At 66.1% G+C, this 17,490-nt stretch overlaps 1 protein-coding gene across 2 annotated transcripts in view; it reads left to right on the forward strand.

Moving 5' to 3' along the window:
- Positions 1 to 965: 965 nt before the first annotated feature.
- Positions 966 to 17,490, forward strand: part of STARD8 (StAR related lipid transfer domain containing 8) — a 63,695-nt gene continuing 47,170 nt past the window's right edge. The window contains exons 1-2 of one of the 2 annotated variants that reach the window (XM_075435527.1): positions 966 to 1,520; positions 5,974 to 6,007. In XM_075435527.1, coding sequence (XP_075291642.1) covers positions 1,476 to 1,520; positions 5,974 to 6,007 — 79 coding nt within the window. In that variant the 5' untranslated portion in view covers positions 966 to 1,475. Of the gene's footprint in view, positions 1,521 to 5,973; positions 6,008 to 13,372; positions 13,449 to 17,490 lie in introns of those variants that run through there. The other variant, XM_075435530.1, reaches the window with a different exon arrangement.

The following is a 17,490-nucleotide window of genomic DNA, read 5'->3' on the forward strand; positions in this document are numbered from 1 at the left end:
CATCTCCGGGCGGGCGCAGCTTCTCCAGCTCTGCTGCATCGTCTTCTGTGCTCCTCTCCTTGCCTTGTCCCCCGGTCCTGCTTCCCGGGAGCTGCGGCCGCTGTCTCCGCGTCACCGCAGAGAGCACCAGCGAGGCCGGCACTGCTCCCGCCGCGATGGAGCGGTGGGGTCTCAGCAGGCCCCTTCGGCTCAGCGCTGGTGGTGGCCGTGGCCGGGAGAAGTGCCACGCACATGGGATGTCCTGTGCTTGCACGGCCACCGGCCCGCGTTGGTGCTGGTGCTTTGCTCGTGCTCTGCTCGTGCTTTGCTCACTCCTCGGTTCCCCACCCCGGTGGTCTCCCCCTGCGCCAGCACTCGAGGCTGCCTCGGTGCCCCCACCTGCACCATGCCAGGCAGTCGGAAGGGCGCTGGTGACAGGCGGGGAGAGCAGTGACGGTGGCCCCGGGACAGGCAGGAGCGGGTGCTGAGGCGCGGGTCCTGCTCCGGGGGTCCCGGCGCTGCGCCCCGGTCTGCCCGCGCTGGCGTCTGGCAGAGGGCTCGGCTGCCGCGCCCCGGTGCCGGGGTCTCGCGCTGCGCACGGCGCCGGGCGGCGGGCGCGGGAGGTTGTGGCGTTGCCTTGTATCGTGGCCCTTCTCGTGAGCGAACGCTAAGCTCGCACAAATGCTGGCGGAAGGAGGGCGAGGAGCTGTGACCAGCGTCGGAGCGACTGGCGAGGCCACATCGGGTGACCGGGGGCTGCGTTTCCCCGAGGTTGTTCTCCCGGCTGCGGTCACACGCGGGAGGCCGTGGCGGGGGTGGCAATGTGCCTGCGTGGGTACAGCTCGTCCCTGGGAAGGGACAGCGTCGGAGCCCTCTCGAGCGCGTCTGTCACTGCTGCTGGTGAGCTGGAGCGGGGGCCAGGAGCGAAAACCTAAACCCTCTGGGGCTTGGGTTTCCAACGTCCTACATCTGCCTTTGACAGCGAAGGTCCCGTTTCCTCGGCCCCGGGGGGTCCCTTTGCCCCCGCTCCTTCCCGCTGCCGGGGCTCGGGAGCGCTGCGCGGTGCCTGCGAGGCAGGAAGGAAAGCCTGACGCTCTTTAAAACTCGCAATCTTTGGGGAATTTCAGTCGCCGTCCAAGCCTGCTCGCAACCAACGGAATAACGGTGCAGGGTTTGAATCGCTGGCCCGCCTCCGCGGCCGCGCTGCCTCCTCCTCCTGCCTGCGCCGAGTCCTGCCTGCGCCGGGCTCTGCCTGCGCTGGGCTCTGCCTGCGCTGAGTCCTGCCTGCACCGGGCTCTGCCTGCGCTGGGTCCTGCCTGCGCTGGGTCCTGCCTGCACCGGGTCCTGCCTGCACCGGGTCCTGCCTGCACCGGGTCCTGCCTGGCTCCGTCTGCCGCCGGCTGCAGCCATGGGGCTGCCGGGGTGGGCTCAGCCCGGGGCCGCGGGCAGCCCCGCAGTCTAGGGGGGCTGCGCGCCTGCCCCCCGCCCAGCCCACCATGCCATTGCTGGATTCCCTCTGGGCGTGCTTCAGGAGAGCCAAGGTAAGGAGCCGTCCGCCTGCCGGCGTCCGTCCCGCGGGCAGCCTCCGGTCCGGGAGCGGACGGCGGGAGGGCGGCGGGGATGGCGTCTCTGGCAGGGCTGGGACCGCGCACGGTGCCCGGTCTCTGCTCCGCAGGGCTGTCACACCCTCACCCCGCGCCCACGTGAGAGGTGAATTTTGGACGGGTCGCGTGCGGTGCGTGAGTCAGCGTGGCCCGTGCGCCCCGCGTCCCGTCACCCAACGGGACCGCGTCTGGCTTCGCCGGCCCGGAGGGACGGGCGGCTGCGAGCAGGGCGACGAAGGAACAGCGAGGCCGGAGGCCCCACGTTTTTAATTTCCTGCGGCAGTGGTTCTCGTGGCATCTGGTGTTTTTCTTTCGGGTTTAATTCCTCGTCTGTCGCCTTGATAACGCGCGGCTCCGACGGCCCCGTCGCCTGTGTTGGATGTGCGGTACCGCGGGCTGCGCGGCGCCGGGGGGGTCGCGGAGGTGCTGTTAGTGTGGATTTCAGGAGCTTCAGGCTGGAAAAAGCACTAAAATCCCTCCCCAGCGGTGCTGCACCCCGGGCTGTGTGGGTCTGCTGTGGTGAGGGGAATGTGGAATGCGCGCTGCTCCCCCAGGGCTTCCGTGCAAAGCTTAAAATAGTGGAGTCTAAAAATGACATTTGTGAAATTCATTAATAACAGTAGTGGCTGTCTTGTCCCTGCTGTCTCCAGAGAGCTTAGCTTGTCCCTGTTAACCCTCCTCGCCCCTGCGAGCTGCGTGCCGTCGTGCTCGTGGCAGCCGGGTGACAGGGTCGAGGTCCTGCGTCCCCCCGTGCGGAGCTCCCAGCAGGCCCCAGCCCGGCCCCCCGCCGAGGCCGAAGCCCACCTGCATGCGGCAGGTAGCCCCACGCCAGAGGGAGGGTCCGGTGGGCGAGCGGCAGGGGGCTGTGGGGTGGCTCCTGCTCTCACCGTCCCCGGGCCGTCCCCGTCCGTCCCCCCAGCTGCAGCTGCTCCTCTGGCCGTGGCCTGGGCAGAGCGTGGGGCTTCTCCTGGACGTGCTCCCACCCCCCATCTGGGGGTACGTCTCCACCCGAACCCTCCGGTTTCACTAGTTGAGGCAGCATTTGTGTCTGCTTCTTGCTGAGCAAGCGCTTTTGCAGCACGCCTGGCGCAGCGTGGGGACAGAGCGTGGGCAAAAGTCATTCTCGGGTCTGGGAGTGAATTTGTCCTTCGGTTCTGGGGCTCTTCCCCCCCACCGTCACCCCGGGCACGGGGGTGTCGTGGCCAGGGACCTGCGCAGGGGCCCGTGACGAGCGAAGCCCCACGCCATCGGAGGCTCCTGGAGGTGTTTGCGGTGGGAGAGCTGGGCTTTACGCTCAGCTGGGACAGGCTCTGCCTGAGGAGAACAAGCCCTGGAGAAGAGGGGTGGGAGGCCCTCGGCTCGCCGTCTCCACCCCCCTGCCGCGGGGAAAGCCTGTTTCCTTAGGTGTGAGCGAGGTGGGGCTTCGCTCGGGGCGGGGGGCCCAGCAGTGAGGGGTCAGGGACCCTGCCTGGGTGGGAGCTTCCCCGATGCCCGGAGCTGAGAGCTCAAATGACGTCTCTGCGTTTTGTGCTTCCTCGTTAGCTCAGCCCACGCGGCCCTTGTTGCGTTTGGCATTGCAGAACCCCAGAACGGCGATGAGGGGTTCCCCGCTGGATGCTGCGGGTCCCGCCTGCCCGGGTTGTGCTCCTTCCATGGTTTCCTCTGCTGGATTTAAGCTTCCCGCTGCTCTGCTTGCAGCAACACGAGGTGTTCTGGTGGACACCTCGTTTCTCTCCTCTTCTCCCGTCGGCATGCTGCTGTTTGCATGCTTCCACTCCAGTTCCACAGCAGCCAGCCCCACCAGCAGACGGGACCCGGCTGGGACCCACCTGGGACCCACGAGCGCAGGACAAGTCCGTGGAGCGAGAGGCTGTGGGAGAGGAGGGGCGGCTGGGAGCAGCCCTGCCCGGCCGGCGCCGAGGGATGCTCCGGGGCCGAGCGGCTGGGTGGGCTCCAGGGTAGGCTGAGGGGACGGAGAACGTCACCCTGCTGATTTCCCTCCGCGAGCACCAATGGCTTCTGCTTCAGCCTGGCTTCCCGGGGCCGAGCAGGCAGCAGGAGCAGCCACTCCCTGCCCTGCTCTCCAGTGGGAGCAGACTCGGCAGTGCAGAACGAGCCAGAGGAGCCCAGTGACCCCCCCGCCAACACAGGCACGCTGCGGGGTGGCAGCGATGACCCCGGCCCCGCTGCTGGGCACCCCTCGGGCAGGCGCTGCCGCCAGCAGCCCCGCAGCAGGGAGGTGGTGAAGGCATCTGCCCCGGGTCACCCCCGGGCGGAAGAGGGGTCCCGGGGGGCCCGTGGGAAAGGCCAGCTCAGCGGCACGCAGCATTCCTCCGGCGCTCCCTGCTCGGTGGGGCTGTGGCTGCGATGGAGGGGGCTCGGAGAGGGGCCTGGGGAGGGTCCTGGGCTCTGCGCTCGCCTTGGGAGCCGGGCAGCACCGGGACCCTCCGGCTCCTCCGCCTCTGTGCGAATCGCCGATGTCTCCTGTGGGGTGGCCAGGCTCTGCTGTCTGTAAACCCCGTTTCCCCTGGCTTTGTCCCCGCAGAAATCCAGCCCAGGCGAGGGGCAGCTGCTGTGTGTGGTGCTGGTGGCCCCTTCCCCACCCCAGGTGCTGCGCCCGTGCAGGGGCTCGGGGAGCGGAGCTCAGCCTGCTTGCAGCTTTGCTTTTTTTTTCACCCCTTTCTTTATTGTAGGCTCTCTGTGCCTGCAGACACCGTTGTACGCTCCGCTCCCAGCCCTCCCATGTGATTAAAACATGGCCATCTCCACTGCTGCCTGCGCAGGTGCCGAGGGACGTGCTCGGGGGACACCGGCCCCGTGCCCCCTCCGCCCAAGCGAGGGTCTGCCCCAGAGAGGCTTCCCCGCCGCGCGGTGTGGGTCGGAGGGCAGAGCTGTGCCGCGCCGGGGTCGGCCCGTGCCTCGCTCATCGGGGTGGCTATCGCCGTGCAACGCCTTTTTCCTTCAGTGTGGGAACCGGGGGGCAAGCGGGGAACGGGCGCAGATGCTGCGGGCGTGGGTGCGGGAGGGAGGAGGAGCTCCATGAGCGCTCGGTCGGGGCTTTGCCGAGCTGCAGGTGCCGGCGTTGGAGCTCCCTTGTGGAGGCTCGAAGGGAAAAGGGCTCCGGCAGTAATCCACCCCGAGGCCCCGAGTGTCCTAGGATCTCTCTTCCTCCTGCTCCGGTCGTTTCTCACGCCAGAGCCCTTCTCCGAGGAGCTGCTGCAGCCTCCCCCTTCCAGCGGTCCCTTCCTCCGTCCCGCTTCGTTCCGCTGCTGGAGGAAGCACCCACCGCAGCCGCTCCCAAAGCAGATGCTCCCCGAGCCCTGGGCACGAGGCCGGATTCCTCTGAAATTGGTCTCGGCAGAGCAGCTGTGCTGCAGGCACCGTGACGCTGCTTCCCGCCCAGAGCCCGCGGGACGGTGCGGACCTGGGTCCTGCTGCGCGGCGGGCGGTGGGAGCGGGCTGCCCGGGGCCGAGGCAGCGGCGGGGTCTGCCTGCACAGGCTGCGAGCGGCTTCCCCGCTGCTGCCCCGCCGCCGGAGCTCTGCCCACGGGATTCTCTGGAGCCGCTGCCTCTGCTGCTGGCGAGGAGCTGAGGGGTGCTCGGGTGAGGGACTGAGCTGCAGAGAGCGTGGTGGGACGCGGCGGGGGCCAGCCAAGGGCGCTGGCCTGCCCGGAGCTGCCCTTCGGCTCCGCGCGCTCCGGCCCCGGGGTGTCAGACCCAGGGCGAGGAGGAGGAGGAGGAGGAGCGGGAGGTGGCCCCCGGGTTTCCCGCGGCGGATCCCTGTTTCTGGGGGGCTGAGGAGGGCTGTGCGGGGGCTGCGGGAGCCGACCCGGGGGTGATGCCCGGTGCGGGGTGTGCAGGCAGCTCGGTGTCACCGGCGCCATGGTGGCACAGAGCACAGCGCTGCGGTCTGCGCGCGCGGGGGAACGGACCGCGTCCTCCCCACCTCCGTTTCGGCTCCCTGCTGCCGGTCTGACAGCCCTGGCCTGTCCCCTCCCTGGCAGTTCTGCAGCGTCCTCTGCAAGCTGCCGGGCAGGAGGGTCCGTGTCCCTGGCCCCCCCAGGGATGCAGAGCCCCCCGTCCCGGCCCCGCTCCCCCCTCGAAGGCGTGCAGCCGTGGTGGGGGGTGTGTGCGGGGCACACCACGTCGGCTCGGTGCTCTGTGCCGTGTTTGGCACCGATGTCCCAAGCCCGGGGGGGTGATGCCCTTGGGACAAGCCTCGGCTGGGGCTCTGCTCTCCTCAGAGCCGGAGCGGGCGCTGCTGGTCCCCGCTCCTCTCCTGGCAGAGAGCAGGCTGGAGCGGGCACCGAACGCGACGGTAGCAGTCCACAAATGTGAGTATCCAAAAGATAACCGAATGATTTCTGTTCTTTTTTCTTTCTTTTCACAGCGTTTCACATTGCTGGAAGATAAAAAGGATGCAGGTAAGCTGTGGCAAAGTTTTTCGGGGCAGGAATGCGCTCGGTGCGGGGCGGGCGGGGGTTACGAGCAGACGAGGACCGTCCCCTTGCTGGGCTTCTGGTCCCTTCGGCCACCAGCACAGTTCCCCCCAACCTGTCGTCTTCCAGCGGGGCTGCGAAGGCCGCCAGCGTGAGGCAGTGCTGGCGGGGCACCCCCCGGGACGTGCCCACCCCGTCCTTCCCCACCCCGGCTGCCACACGGCTTGGCTGCGGTGACCGCCGGTTAGCGGCGTGATCCCGGCGAGCACGCGCTGCCGTCGCTGTGCCGACGCGCTGAGCCGTCAGCCCGGGCAGCCCAGCCCCGCAGCGGCCCTGCTCCTGCCCTTTCCCCGTCAGTTCCTCTCATCCTTGCGGCAGCCAGCTCTGCGCTGCGCGGGTCAGCGCGGGGAGGAGGGTCTCGGAGCCCCCTCGGCGTCGTGCGACTGGGATGCCTCAGCCGCGACGGCCGGGCAGGAGGGCATCGCCGTGCAGCCCCCGGCCGGCCCGTGGTTACTGCGCGTGTCCACGGGCTGCTTCTGCCCCGACCGTCCCTCCGCGAAGCGGGGAGAGGCTGGGGGTCGGGGCCACCCTGCCGTGGGGGGCTCGTGGGTGCTGGGAGGCCGGAGGCTGGCGGCGGTCTGCAGGAGGAGGAGGAGGAGGAGGATGAGGTGTGTGCCTGCGGGGATGGGGACAGCCGGGGCACAGCCGGCTGCTCGATTCAAGGGCACTGCAGGGCCCCGCTGCCGGACTGGCCTGGAACGGCGCTGCCGGCCGGGGCTGCCGCTCTGCCGGGTGAGCAGGGTGCTCTGGAGCTCGCTTCGTCCCCGTGTTCAACCCCAGCGAAACAGCCCCGCCGCCGAGCGTGGCCCAGCCCGTGGGCAGGGTGGGCAGAGGTCCTGCAGGTCGTGGTTTGCCTTGTTGGTCTGATGGAGTCTTTTTGCTTGGCGATGCCTCCAGGAGTGAACCTGGCCTGGTCCCACGCTCAGCTTGTGGCCGTCGGCTGCCGTGCCCTGGGTCGGCTGCCGTGCCCTGGGTCGGCTGCTGTGCCCTGGATCGGCTCCTCTGCCCTGGGTCGGCTCCTCTGCTCGCGGCACAGGGCTCGGGACAGGACCCCTGGGCGGTGGCTCTGGGCAGCGAAGGCGGGAGGAGCGGTGCTGCCGGCCAAGCCTCCGGCGCTGCGAACCGGGACGCGCCGCCTTGCAGGGAGCCGGCGGGACGTACCGGGGCTCCCCGAGCTGCTCCCCTGACCCGAGGGCCACGACCCGGCCCCTTGGTTCTCACCGAGGTGCAGGGGGGAGGGGAGCTCTGAGCCCGGCCGGCGCGAGGGCCCACGGAGAGCTCGGGGTAACAAGAGGTGCTCTGTGCGCGGAGCGCCGGAGGTGACCCTGGGTGGTCTCCCTCGCCCTGTCGCGGAGGGATTAGCAACATAAATATCAAGAGCTTGTTAAAAGGGGCTGAAGAGCCCTGTGCAGGGGAAGGGGCGGGGAAGGCTGCTACAGATCACATCCACGGCTGGATTTTGGAGGGAAGGATGTTTATAGGTTTTTTCCCCTCGGTTAAAACAGCCTGTAAAGTCCAGGTCTCTCTTGGTGAAGGCTCAGCTGTGTGTGCAGCAATCACAGCCACACGTCCACAGAATCACAGAATGGTTTGGGTTGGAAGGGACCTTGAAGCTCATCCGGTTCCAACCCCCCTGCCATGGGCAGGGACATCTCCCACCAGCCCAGGGTGCTCAGAGCTCCATCCAGCCTGGTCTTGAACCCTGCCAGGGAGGGGGCAGCCACAGCTTCTCTGGGCAGCCTGGGCCAGAGTTTCACCGCCCTCACAGTGAAGAATTTCTTCCTAATATCTCATCTAAGATAGATGTCCATGTCCCGGCCCGACGAGCTCCGCGCTGCCGGAGGGATGCTCGGCCGCCACGGCGTCCCGCGTGCGCGGGGGTCTGAGGGCCGGAGGGGCAGGAGCCCTCGCCTGCGGGAGCAGCCGCGCGGTTTTGCAGCGGAGGATTTGTCCCCTGCGGTTCGATGCATCGACGGGAGCCGTAGCGGGATGCTCGGCACCGCCGCAGTCTGCAGCGGCGTGGTGCCCCGCGGCGTGGAGCCCAGCGGAGCGTGGTCGAAGCTCTCCCTGTCACGTGAACTACGCTGGACTTGGAGCCAGCCGTCGCTGCCAGGGCTTTTAAAGCTCTCGGAAGAGGCCGGTGCAGTCGCTTGCTGTCCCCTTAGCTGACCATCCCCAGAAGGTGCTCTGACAAGTGGGGGTCACCTGAGGAAACATTCCGACCGCGGGCTCAGGAGACACCATTCCCTTCCTGGATGGTTTTTTAGTCTCTTAGGGGTGGGCACCAAGAGGACCTCAGCTCTCGAGACCGCGGCGTGAGGCAGGGTTGAGTTGGTTTGGCGTTCATCCCCGTAGCTGTCATGGAAGAGCCGGGCGCGCTGCGCTCAGCTCCCTCGGCAGTAACGGTGGAAGACAACCCGGATTTCACCCGCCTGCTTGGAGGCAACGTTTCAGCGGGAGCACGCGGGGACTCGGGCTCCTCCCAGCCCCCTCCGGACACGGTGCCCGCTGCGCAGCCCCGAGCCGTCCCACAGAGCTGTCCCAGCCGGGGCCGGGTTTCCATGGGCTTCCTAACCCTCCGCTTCCTCTCTGACCGTCGCTCCCCACGTGTTGTTCTGGGCGAAGCGGAGAGGAAAGGCTCGCGCCCCAGCCGCGCGCGCGAGAACGGCGTCCTCCGAACAAACGCCTGCCGATAACAGTGCCAGGACGCGGAGCACGCTCTGCAGATGTCCTTAAGCGGCGGCCTCGTCTAAGTGCCGAGGGCTGGGGACCGAGCTGGCGGCTTCCGTCAGCGCAGCCCGGCCGTGGGGACATCGCAGTGTTTCCAGCGTGGGCTTCTGCGCCTGGATGTGGTGAAATAAGAGAGGAGAGAAGCACCGGGGACGCTGCTGAACTTTTGCCCCTGCATGAAATAATAAGGTTGTATTTACCCAGCATCTGGATCTCCAAAAATAACCGGCTAAATTTAGCTGTTGTTGATTTGTTGTCACAGCTGAGTTCTTCTTCTCTCTTTGCACGAAAATCTCTCGCGCTGGCTCTGTTGGTTTGTAGCCCAGGCACAAGCCCTGCGTTCCTCGCCCGGCGCCTGCCTGCGCGTTTGCTGCCCTGTTTTTGGGGGAGAAGAAGGGGACTGGGATCTGCTTTTCTGTCGTTGCTTGAACAGGTCAAAAGAGAGAGCGGCCGGGGGGGCTGGCGGGGGGCTGCAGCCCCTGTGTGAGGGAGCAGACTGGTGGCTTGATGGGGTGGGTGGGCTGCTGGGCGCGGCGGCAGGGACCCCGTTCTGGGGACCTCTGCAGCTCCCCCAGGAATCGCTGCCTGGTACGTGGCGGAAAACGCGGTCACGGGTCTGGGTCCTGCTTGGCGAGGCGGGAAGCGGAGAGGCTGAGCGGAACGTGGTTATGAGCGGTTTTGGTGACACGTGGTGAAAGGGAGCCTGCGCCGCGCCTGCCTCTCCCCTCCTGCCCGCGGCTCGGGCTGGGCTGGTGAATCACGCCGAAACGCCGACCTCCAGCCCAAAGTCACCGCAGGGCCCCCCGCGCCGCGCGGCCCCCGGGCGGGCAGCCCCCAGCCCAGAGCCCGCCGGCGTGGCCTGGCAGCGGCAGCACCCGACCCGCGCTCGGGCGGGCTCTGCTGCTCCTGTGGTTGTTTTTCGTAACGGAGAGCGCTTGTTCTCAAATATTCTCATTTTCCTCTGTTGCAGCCCCCGGCCCTGACTCCTGGGCACTCTGCTGTCGCTGGGAGCTGACCCTCTGCCTGCCTAGCGTAAAATGCTCTGTGTTAGCTCCAAGTAGTAAAAAAGTTTTTATAAAAAGCAGAAAGATAATTCCCAGACAAGGGTTTATACACTAGAAGTCACCCTGCCAGGGCAGCTTTGGAGCAAACGGTTTGTGCGTCTTTCGGCCAGACGCTGCGCTGGGGGGGGGCACAGCATCTCCTCAGGCCTGACGCTCTCAGCACCTCCTGTCCAGCCCCCGCGGCGAACCCGTGAGGTTGTTACCGCGCCGCTGAGCCCTGCGGCGCGTGGTTCAGCGTCCCCTGGCAGGCCGGCGGGCGGTAACGCCGCGGGCAGAGCCACGGCTGCCAGCTCCGACGTTCCCTGCCCGTCCCCGCGGGCCCTGCCTGGGGACGTTGCGGGTCGGTGCCGCCGGCGTGGTCGCAGGTTTCACAGAATCACAGAATCACAGAATAGTAGGGGTTGGAAGGGACCTCTGTGGGTCATCTAGTCCAACCCTCCTGCCGAAGCAGGGTCACCTACAGCAGGCTGCACAGGACCTTGTCCAGGCGGGGCTGGAATATCTCCAGAGAAGGAGACTCCACAGCCTCCCTGGGCAGCCTGTTCCAGTGCTCTGTCACCCTCAGAGGGAAGAAGTTCTTCCTCATGTTCAGATGGAACTTCCTGTGCCTCAGTTTGTGCCCATTGCCCCTTGTCCTGTCACTGGGCACCACTGAAAAGAGCTTGGCCCCATCCTCCTGACACCCACCCTGCAGATATTTGTAGGCATTTATAAGGTCCCCTCACAGCCTTCTCTTCTTCAGGCTGAACAAGCCCAGTTCCCTCAACCTCTCCTCGTTTCGTCGCCGTGCGCGGCGCTGCCCGTCCCGTCGGTGCCCGCCCGGCACCCAGCCGCTCTCCGGAGCTGCTGCCTTCGTGCTGCTTCTCTGCGCAGAAGTCCCTGGAGCCGCACATGTAATTACAGCCGTGGCTAATTAACGGGAGCTGCCATGGCAGTGATACGGGCACGCAGAGCACCCCTGTTGGCGTCTTGGCCTGCAGCAATTTGAAACGCTTTGGGTTTGTTCTCTTGTCACCCTTCTCGGTCTTTCGGCACAGCCGTGAAGGCCGCTGGGTGAGCCCCCGCTTCCCACCCCTCCGCCCGCCGCGGCCGTGGCCGCTCCAGCCGCCCTCGCCGGCTCCTGAGGAAACCTGAAACGAGAAGAAACGCCTTCAAGGAAAATCAAAACCACCTTGGCCACACTTCAGCTTTCCCAATAAAGGACTGCGGGGAAGCTCTTTGTCAGAGGCAGGAGGCCCCTCCAGCCCAGGAACCGAGGCCGTTTCTCCTCGTCATCCCCCTCCAGCCCATAAACCGTCCTGCGGCGCCAGAACCCATCGCCTGCTGCCGTGACCCCCCCGGCGCTGCCCCTCCGTCCCGCTGCGGCTGCCGCTGCAGGGCCTGGACGCTCTGCTGCTTCCTGCAGCCAACAAAACGCAGATTCCCCCTCCGCGCAGCAGGATCCTGTCGCCAACGGGGCGAGTTTCTTTGAGGGCCAGGAGGGAAGAGCCTTGGTGGGAGAAGAGAGGGTTTCCCCTCGTGCCGGCTGGGCTGCGGGGCGCTGGGGAAGGGCGGAGGGTGGGCTGGGGGAAGGAGCCTTCGGCTGCCCCGTGCCCCGCGTGCCGCCGAGGTCCTCATGGCAGCAGGGAGCGACTGAGACGGCCGGGAAAGAAACTGCGGGCAAGGAAGTAGCTGTGCGTCTGCATCCTCGCTGGGTGGGTCGCGGGGCACCGGAAGGATCCAGAGGGCACTTCCGAGTGCGGTGACTTCCCGGGAATCGAAATCAGAAAATGCACTGAAAACCGACAGAGAGGTTTGGCTGTACGATGGTTTTCCTTTGGTAAGAGCTTCGACACGTAAGCGGCGTTAGAAACGCAGAGAAAGGTCGTGATTCCCGCGCCTGGAGTAACCCGTCCGTACTTCTGGATAGAGCTGCTGTGAAGGGAGGAGGCTCCGGGCCGTGCAAGCAAACGCGGCCGCTGTGGGAGCGGTGTAATCCTCGTGAGCTGCTCCCTTCCAAGAAGAGAACCCAGTGCTTTTCATCAAAAAGAAAAAAAAAAGGTATTATTTTGTATTTGATAATGCCTTAGTGATGCTTGTGTCAGTGTTTTCATTCAGACTGTTAAAATGCTTACGGAGTTTTTCTTTGTTCGGCACTCCAGTGATAAACCTGGTTTGGTGTGGGTTTTTGATAACGGGGTGCGGATAACAATCCTGAAAGCTGTTTCTTTAGGGTTGTGTGGAAGAGGAACCGCTGTGGCTGGGTTTCTGTTGGCTGTGATGCTCGGTGAAGAATGATATCTCCTACCTGCCCCAAGACTTTTGTTGGAGACTCGTTCCTCCTGCTGTTACGTGATCCCCTCCGGAATGGCCCAAGACAGGCTGGGTGGACGTGGGTTATTCCTCGGGGATGGGGAGGCTGGCTTAGTTGTCGTAGGTGAGGGGAAAATGGAGTTTTCCAAAGACCCCCCCAACTGCCGGACCCCATGCTGGTGACGTTGCCCACCTTGGTGCCGGGGTGAGTGGTGGCCAGGGGCTGTCGGCCCCGCGGGCAGGGGACGGAGGGGCAGGAGGTGGTTTTGGGACGGTCTGCGCAGGAGCTGGGAGCACAGCCACCCATCTTCCCCGAGGGTCTCCCGGAGGGTCCGTAGCTGCTCCTGGGAGCCAGCCATGCCAGTAAGACTTGTGAGAGATTAATCCCCATCTCGTCTCTTTTCGCTTGTCTTGGCAAACCCTGCGTGTGCTTCCCGAGGCTGGGCCAGGATGGAAACCCACTTTCTTGGGCTTGCAAACCACCACCGTTTCCTCTGGAACAGCGAGCCGTTCCGGTTTGCTGCGTCCCGCTGTGGCAGACCCGCCGCCGTCAGCATCGCCTGCCACCCCCGGGCTGCAAACACGGTGTCTCTGCTGTCTGCGCCGTCGCCTTGGTGGTACGGTCTGCACGGAGCGAGGACCAGCAGCCGTAACCCCCCTCGACGTAGCGTGAGGAGGCTCCGGCGTGGGTGAAGGAGAAACACTCGGGGTAATGGAGCTGGTTGCTGCTGCTCGCTGCCCGCCGACACATTTGCCTTCCAGGAGCGGGAGGCTTTTTGCTCTGGTTCAGCAGTGGCCACATAATCCGGATTCCTCAGCTAAATTCCTGCTGTTTCTCCGAGATCTGTGGCTGCTGTTTTAAATGCCTGCAGCTCCGGGCCAGACACAGGACCCTTGTTGCACAAGACCAGCTCCCATGAATGATGCTGTTGTGCGTACGTCTCCGGGTTCCTCTTTTCCTCCCTCTTGCCCTCCTCCCTTGGAAGCTGGGGAATTCGGTCTTGGCGAAGCCCTGCCTGCTGTGCTCGTGCAGCTGCGACCCCGGCTCCATCTGCCATTTCGTCTGTGCCAGCTCACTTCTTCCTCCTGACTTTCCTCTCGTAAACAAGGATATTGAAGCCATCCTCCTCCTCTCGGCCGGAGCCGGCTTGCTCGCTCTGTGCTGGTGCCGAGATGGGCACTGGAGCATCCCCGCGCCCCGGGATCCGTGCTGCGAGCGGCCAGGGCTGCTTCCTGGGATGTGCTGGGCCTTCCTCCTCCTCGGCCTCAGCTCCTTGCAGGTGGGCTGCCGTGGGGGGAGCTGGGGTCATGGTGGATGGGCACGGGCAGTTTCTGAGCGATCTGTGCCGCGGGCAGGAGGGGACGAGCGGGCAGCCCCATGCCACATTGGGTTTGTGGCCGTTGATGACACCCCGGTACCCCGTGGAGATCCGCACGGATCCGCCTGCTCTGCAAGGGCACAGACCCCCCTGCGCGGCAGCGGCAAGACCCCCGGCAGCGACCCGCCGTGGGTTTGTGTGTGCGGGTGGGATGCTCGGCGGGGCTGGGGCTCCCTGGGGGGGCTTTGCTGGGGACCCGAGCTCCGAAGGGCTGCGGTGCTGGCGGTGCGGGCGGCTCTTCTTATAGCTGGGGATTGAGAAAAGTGAACAAGCGTTCGAAGAAATAAATGGGGCACCCCAAGGTGGGAGAGGGTGGCAAGTGCAGGTGGAGCCCAGCTCTGACGCGGGGTCAGGCCCGGATGAAGCTGGTTCACGCAGAAAAAAAAGTGGCCTCAAATGTTAAGGCAGGAGAACGAGTTCAGAGCAATAGTGTAGCTACACCACCAGCCTCCAGCTCCAGCTGAGCCGGGACCAAGCAGGCAGCTGTGCGGAAAAATCAGCAGTGATTTGCGCAGGGCGGTGGTGGAGTCCCCATCCCTGCAGGGGTTCAAAAAACGTGTGGATGTGGCACTTCGGGACATGGTTTAGCAGGCGTGGTGGGGTTGGGTGGATGGTTGGACTCGATGAGCTCAGAGGTCTTTTCCAACCTGTGATTCTGTGATTCTATGAAAAATATCCCGAGCTTCTGCCGTTCTCCATCTGTGGCAGTGGAAAAATATGAAACGTGAATAGCACTTGTGTTAGCAGAGTCCCCCGAGCACGCGCTTGGGGGTTAATTTACCCCAGGACACCCACTTCTGGTTGGCTCGCTTCTGCGGCCGGTTGTTATTTCTGCACCTGAGAGGAAATCTCAGCTTGTTTTTCCCCCCCGTTTATTTTGTTTGTTGGAAAAAGAGGGGGAGGTAGTGACGGGCTCGGGGCGGCCCAGGACGCGTTCGCTGCGGGCGCGCGGGCTTTCCTCTGGCGGCGGGCGGGCGGCTGGGGCAGGGGTGCTGCTCCTGCTCCTTCTCCTGGGGGTTCGCCTTGTGTCCACCCCCACCTCCCCGAGCCGTTTGCCGGCTGTGGCTTTTCCAGGGCCGTGGGTGTTGCTTCCCCGTGGGGCGCCGCGTGCCGTGGCCAGCAGGGGGCGCCGCTCCGCTCTGAGAGGGAGGGGAGTGGGGGGGCAGGGAGCGGGGGGGGTGTCACGCGTGGAGGATGCGGGACATGCGGATCCAGCCCAAATCGTGGGGCCTTGCCAGCGTCAGAGCCGTGCCCGCGCCTCCCGCGTAACGAGTCCCCGACACCCGCCGCCATCCCCCGCCGCTTGCCCCGTCCCGTCCCGCGGGGCCTCGCCGGGAGCAGGGGAGTGGGCAGCGTGGGTAAGGTGGGCAGCATGGGCAGTGCAGGCAGAACGGGCAGTGTGGGTAAGGTGGGTAAGGTGGGCAGCGTGGGCAGCATGGCCAGCGTGGGCAGAGCGGGCAGCGTGGGTGGCATGGGCAGTGTGGGCAGAGTGGGCAGCGTGGGTGGCATGGGCGGTGTGTGCAGTGTGGGCAGCGTGGGCAGCGTGGGTGGCATGGGCAGCACGGGCAGTGTGGGCAGCTCACCCCTGGCCTCGGGTCTGTGGCCTGGGCTGGCCTCGTGCTGCTCTGCAGGCTCCGGATTCATCCCGGCTTCCCCGGGGTGCCCGCGGCTGCGACGGCTCGGCTCGCTCGCCCTGTCCCTCTGCCCCGCTCGGCCTGCACTCTGCTCCCCTCCGCTCCCGTCCGTGGCTCCTCTCAGGGCCAGGCCAGGGTTATCCCCTCGAGCCCGTACTGGAGCTTTCCTGGGTTTCGGCCTGGGTGTCCGGAGCAGCTGGCTGGCCCCCGCCCTTCCTCCTGGGAGGAGGAGGAGGAGGAGGAGAAGGCAGCTCCCAGCCAGTCACCCTTCCTGACGCCTTTTCCTGGTACCCAGCCAGCCCAAAGGGGCCTTTGTTGGATTTTTTCCCTGTCCCTTCTCAGCGATGCGCTTTGGGCCAGCTGCCCCTCTGCCCTGGCCGGGGGTGGCTATCACGGGGCAGCCCCCGGGCCCCCCACCCTGGTTCCGCCGTGCCCTGCTCCGTCCCTCGTCCCTCTGCGTGGCAGCTCCTCCGTGGGCACGCTGGCCCCAGGCAGCCTTCACCGCTTTGCTGGGCGCCCGGCGTGAGCACACGCGTGTGCACGCGGGCACGCTGGGCGGCGGGGCGGCCCGCAGGCGCTCCGCCATTCCTCGGCCATATGCTGGCAACTATTTATATCGTTCGTGGGGCAGCGCGGGGGGATGCCGTGCTCCTCCCAGCATCCACCCGCGGCGTTCCCGGTGCGAGCGGGGCAGGCGCGTGGCCGCGGGCTCCGCGTGGGACCGGCGCTTTGGTCCTGCCCTCCTTGCCGCCTGTTTATAGCTCAGCGTCTCCGGGACGTTTCCTGCCTCTCTGCCCCCACGCTCTCCCCATTCCCGCTCTGCACGAGGAAATGAGTGGAAAATGCTTGAAATCCTCCTCTGAGCCAAGTGGTTTTTTTGCTGGGGCCACCCGGGCGCCGGTGCCAGGCTGTGACCTGCCGCGGTGCCGGTGAGGGGCGAGCCTGCGGCAGCACGAAGCCTCGAGAGCCCTGCCCTTGCCCAGCTGTGCTCCCCGCGCGGGGAACGGCGCCGTGTCCTGCTGCCGCTGTCCTTTTCCCGTGTGATGAGGCCGTAGCGAATTATCCAAACTGGCCATCCCCGGGGGTCCTGGCCATCCCCAGGGGTCCGGGCTGTCCCCGGGGTTCTGGGCCTCATGGTCGGCACCTCGAGGCTCTGCTCCCATCGTTGGCTGGGTTTCTGCTCCCCCTCCGTCCCCTCCTGCCGCCCTCCCCAGCTCCGTGTGGATGTCCAGCGCTGTGTGGATGTCGGTGCTTCAGGGGGTGAAGGCTCGGCTGGGGTCCCGCTGCCCTGACCCCCCTTCTGACCCCTCGCCTGCCTGCGGCTCCGCAGCGGGGTGCTCGCAGCCTGCGTCCCCCCTCGTTCCAGTGACCTTCGGCTGATGGAGAGCAGGTCCCTGCACTGTGGCCCTCGGCCCCCCGCCCACCCCCCCGGTCCCTGCCTGGCCGGAGGCTCCCTCGCACAGAGCTGTGTGGAGACCTTCACGTCAACAACGGCCCCATTGAGAGCTGCCCAGAGCCCCTTCCCTCCGGCGGCGGGGGCTGCGGCGGGGGAGCGGGCAGGTGGGGGCTGGGGGCTGGGGAAGGAGGGGGGGGGGCGTCGAAAGCCTCTCAGGCTGTGACAGTGATGGAGAAATCCTCTGTTTCTTTCCCTGATCCTCACGTGCTGGGGTGCTTGGGAACCCTCCAACCCATAATTCCCAGAGAAAAGCTGGTTTGCGGCATCCCTGCAGCGCGCCTGGTCTCCGTCCCGCTTGTCCGGCCGTCCCCGCCACACCGCTGCCCGTCCCTCCCGGCGCCGCGTCTGCTCTGCGCGTTCGCTGCCAAGCCCCTCGCACAGCGTCCCGCCGCTGCCGGCTCGCGCTCGGCCTCCTCTGCTTCTCCTTCCACGCCCAGGCTGGTCCTTCCTGACCTCCGGCCCGTCGGCCTCCTGTTTCTCACCAAAAAAATCCTCCTTCAAGTCACAGAATCACAGAATGTTCGGGGTTGGCAGGGACCTCTGTGGGTCACCCAGCCCAACCCCCTGCCCAAGCAGGGTCACCCAGAGCAGGGGGCACAGCACCGCGGCCAGGGGGGCTGGAATATCTCCAGAGAAGGAGACTCCACAGCCTCCCTGGGCAGCCTGGGCCAGGGCTCCGTCACCCTCAGAGGGAAGAAGTTCTTCCTCGGGTTCAGCTGGAGCTTCCTCTGCTCCAGTTTGTGCCCGTTGCCCCATGTCCTGTCACTGGGCACCCCTGAACAGAGTCTGGCCCCGTCCCCCTGACCCCCCATGCAGATATTTATGGGCATTTCTCAGGTCCCCTCGCAGCCTT

This window comes from Opisthocomus hoazin, chromosome 14, assembly GCF_030867145.1.
Source record: "Opisthocomus hoazin isolate bOpiHoa1 chromosome 14, bOpiHoa1.hap1, whole genome shotgun sequence".
Lineage (NCBI taxonomy): Eukaryota > Metazoa > Chordata > Aves > Opisthocomiformes > Opisthocomidae > Opisthocomus > Opisthocomus hoazin.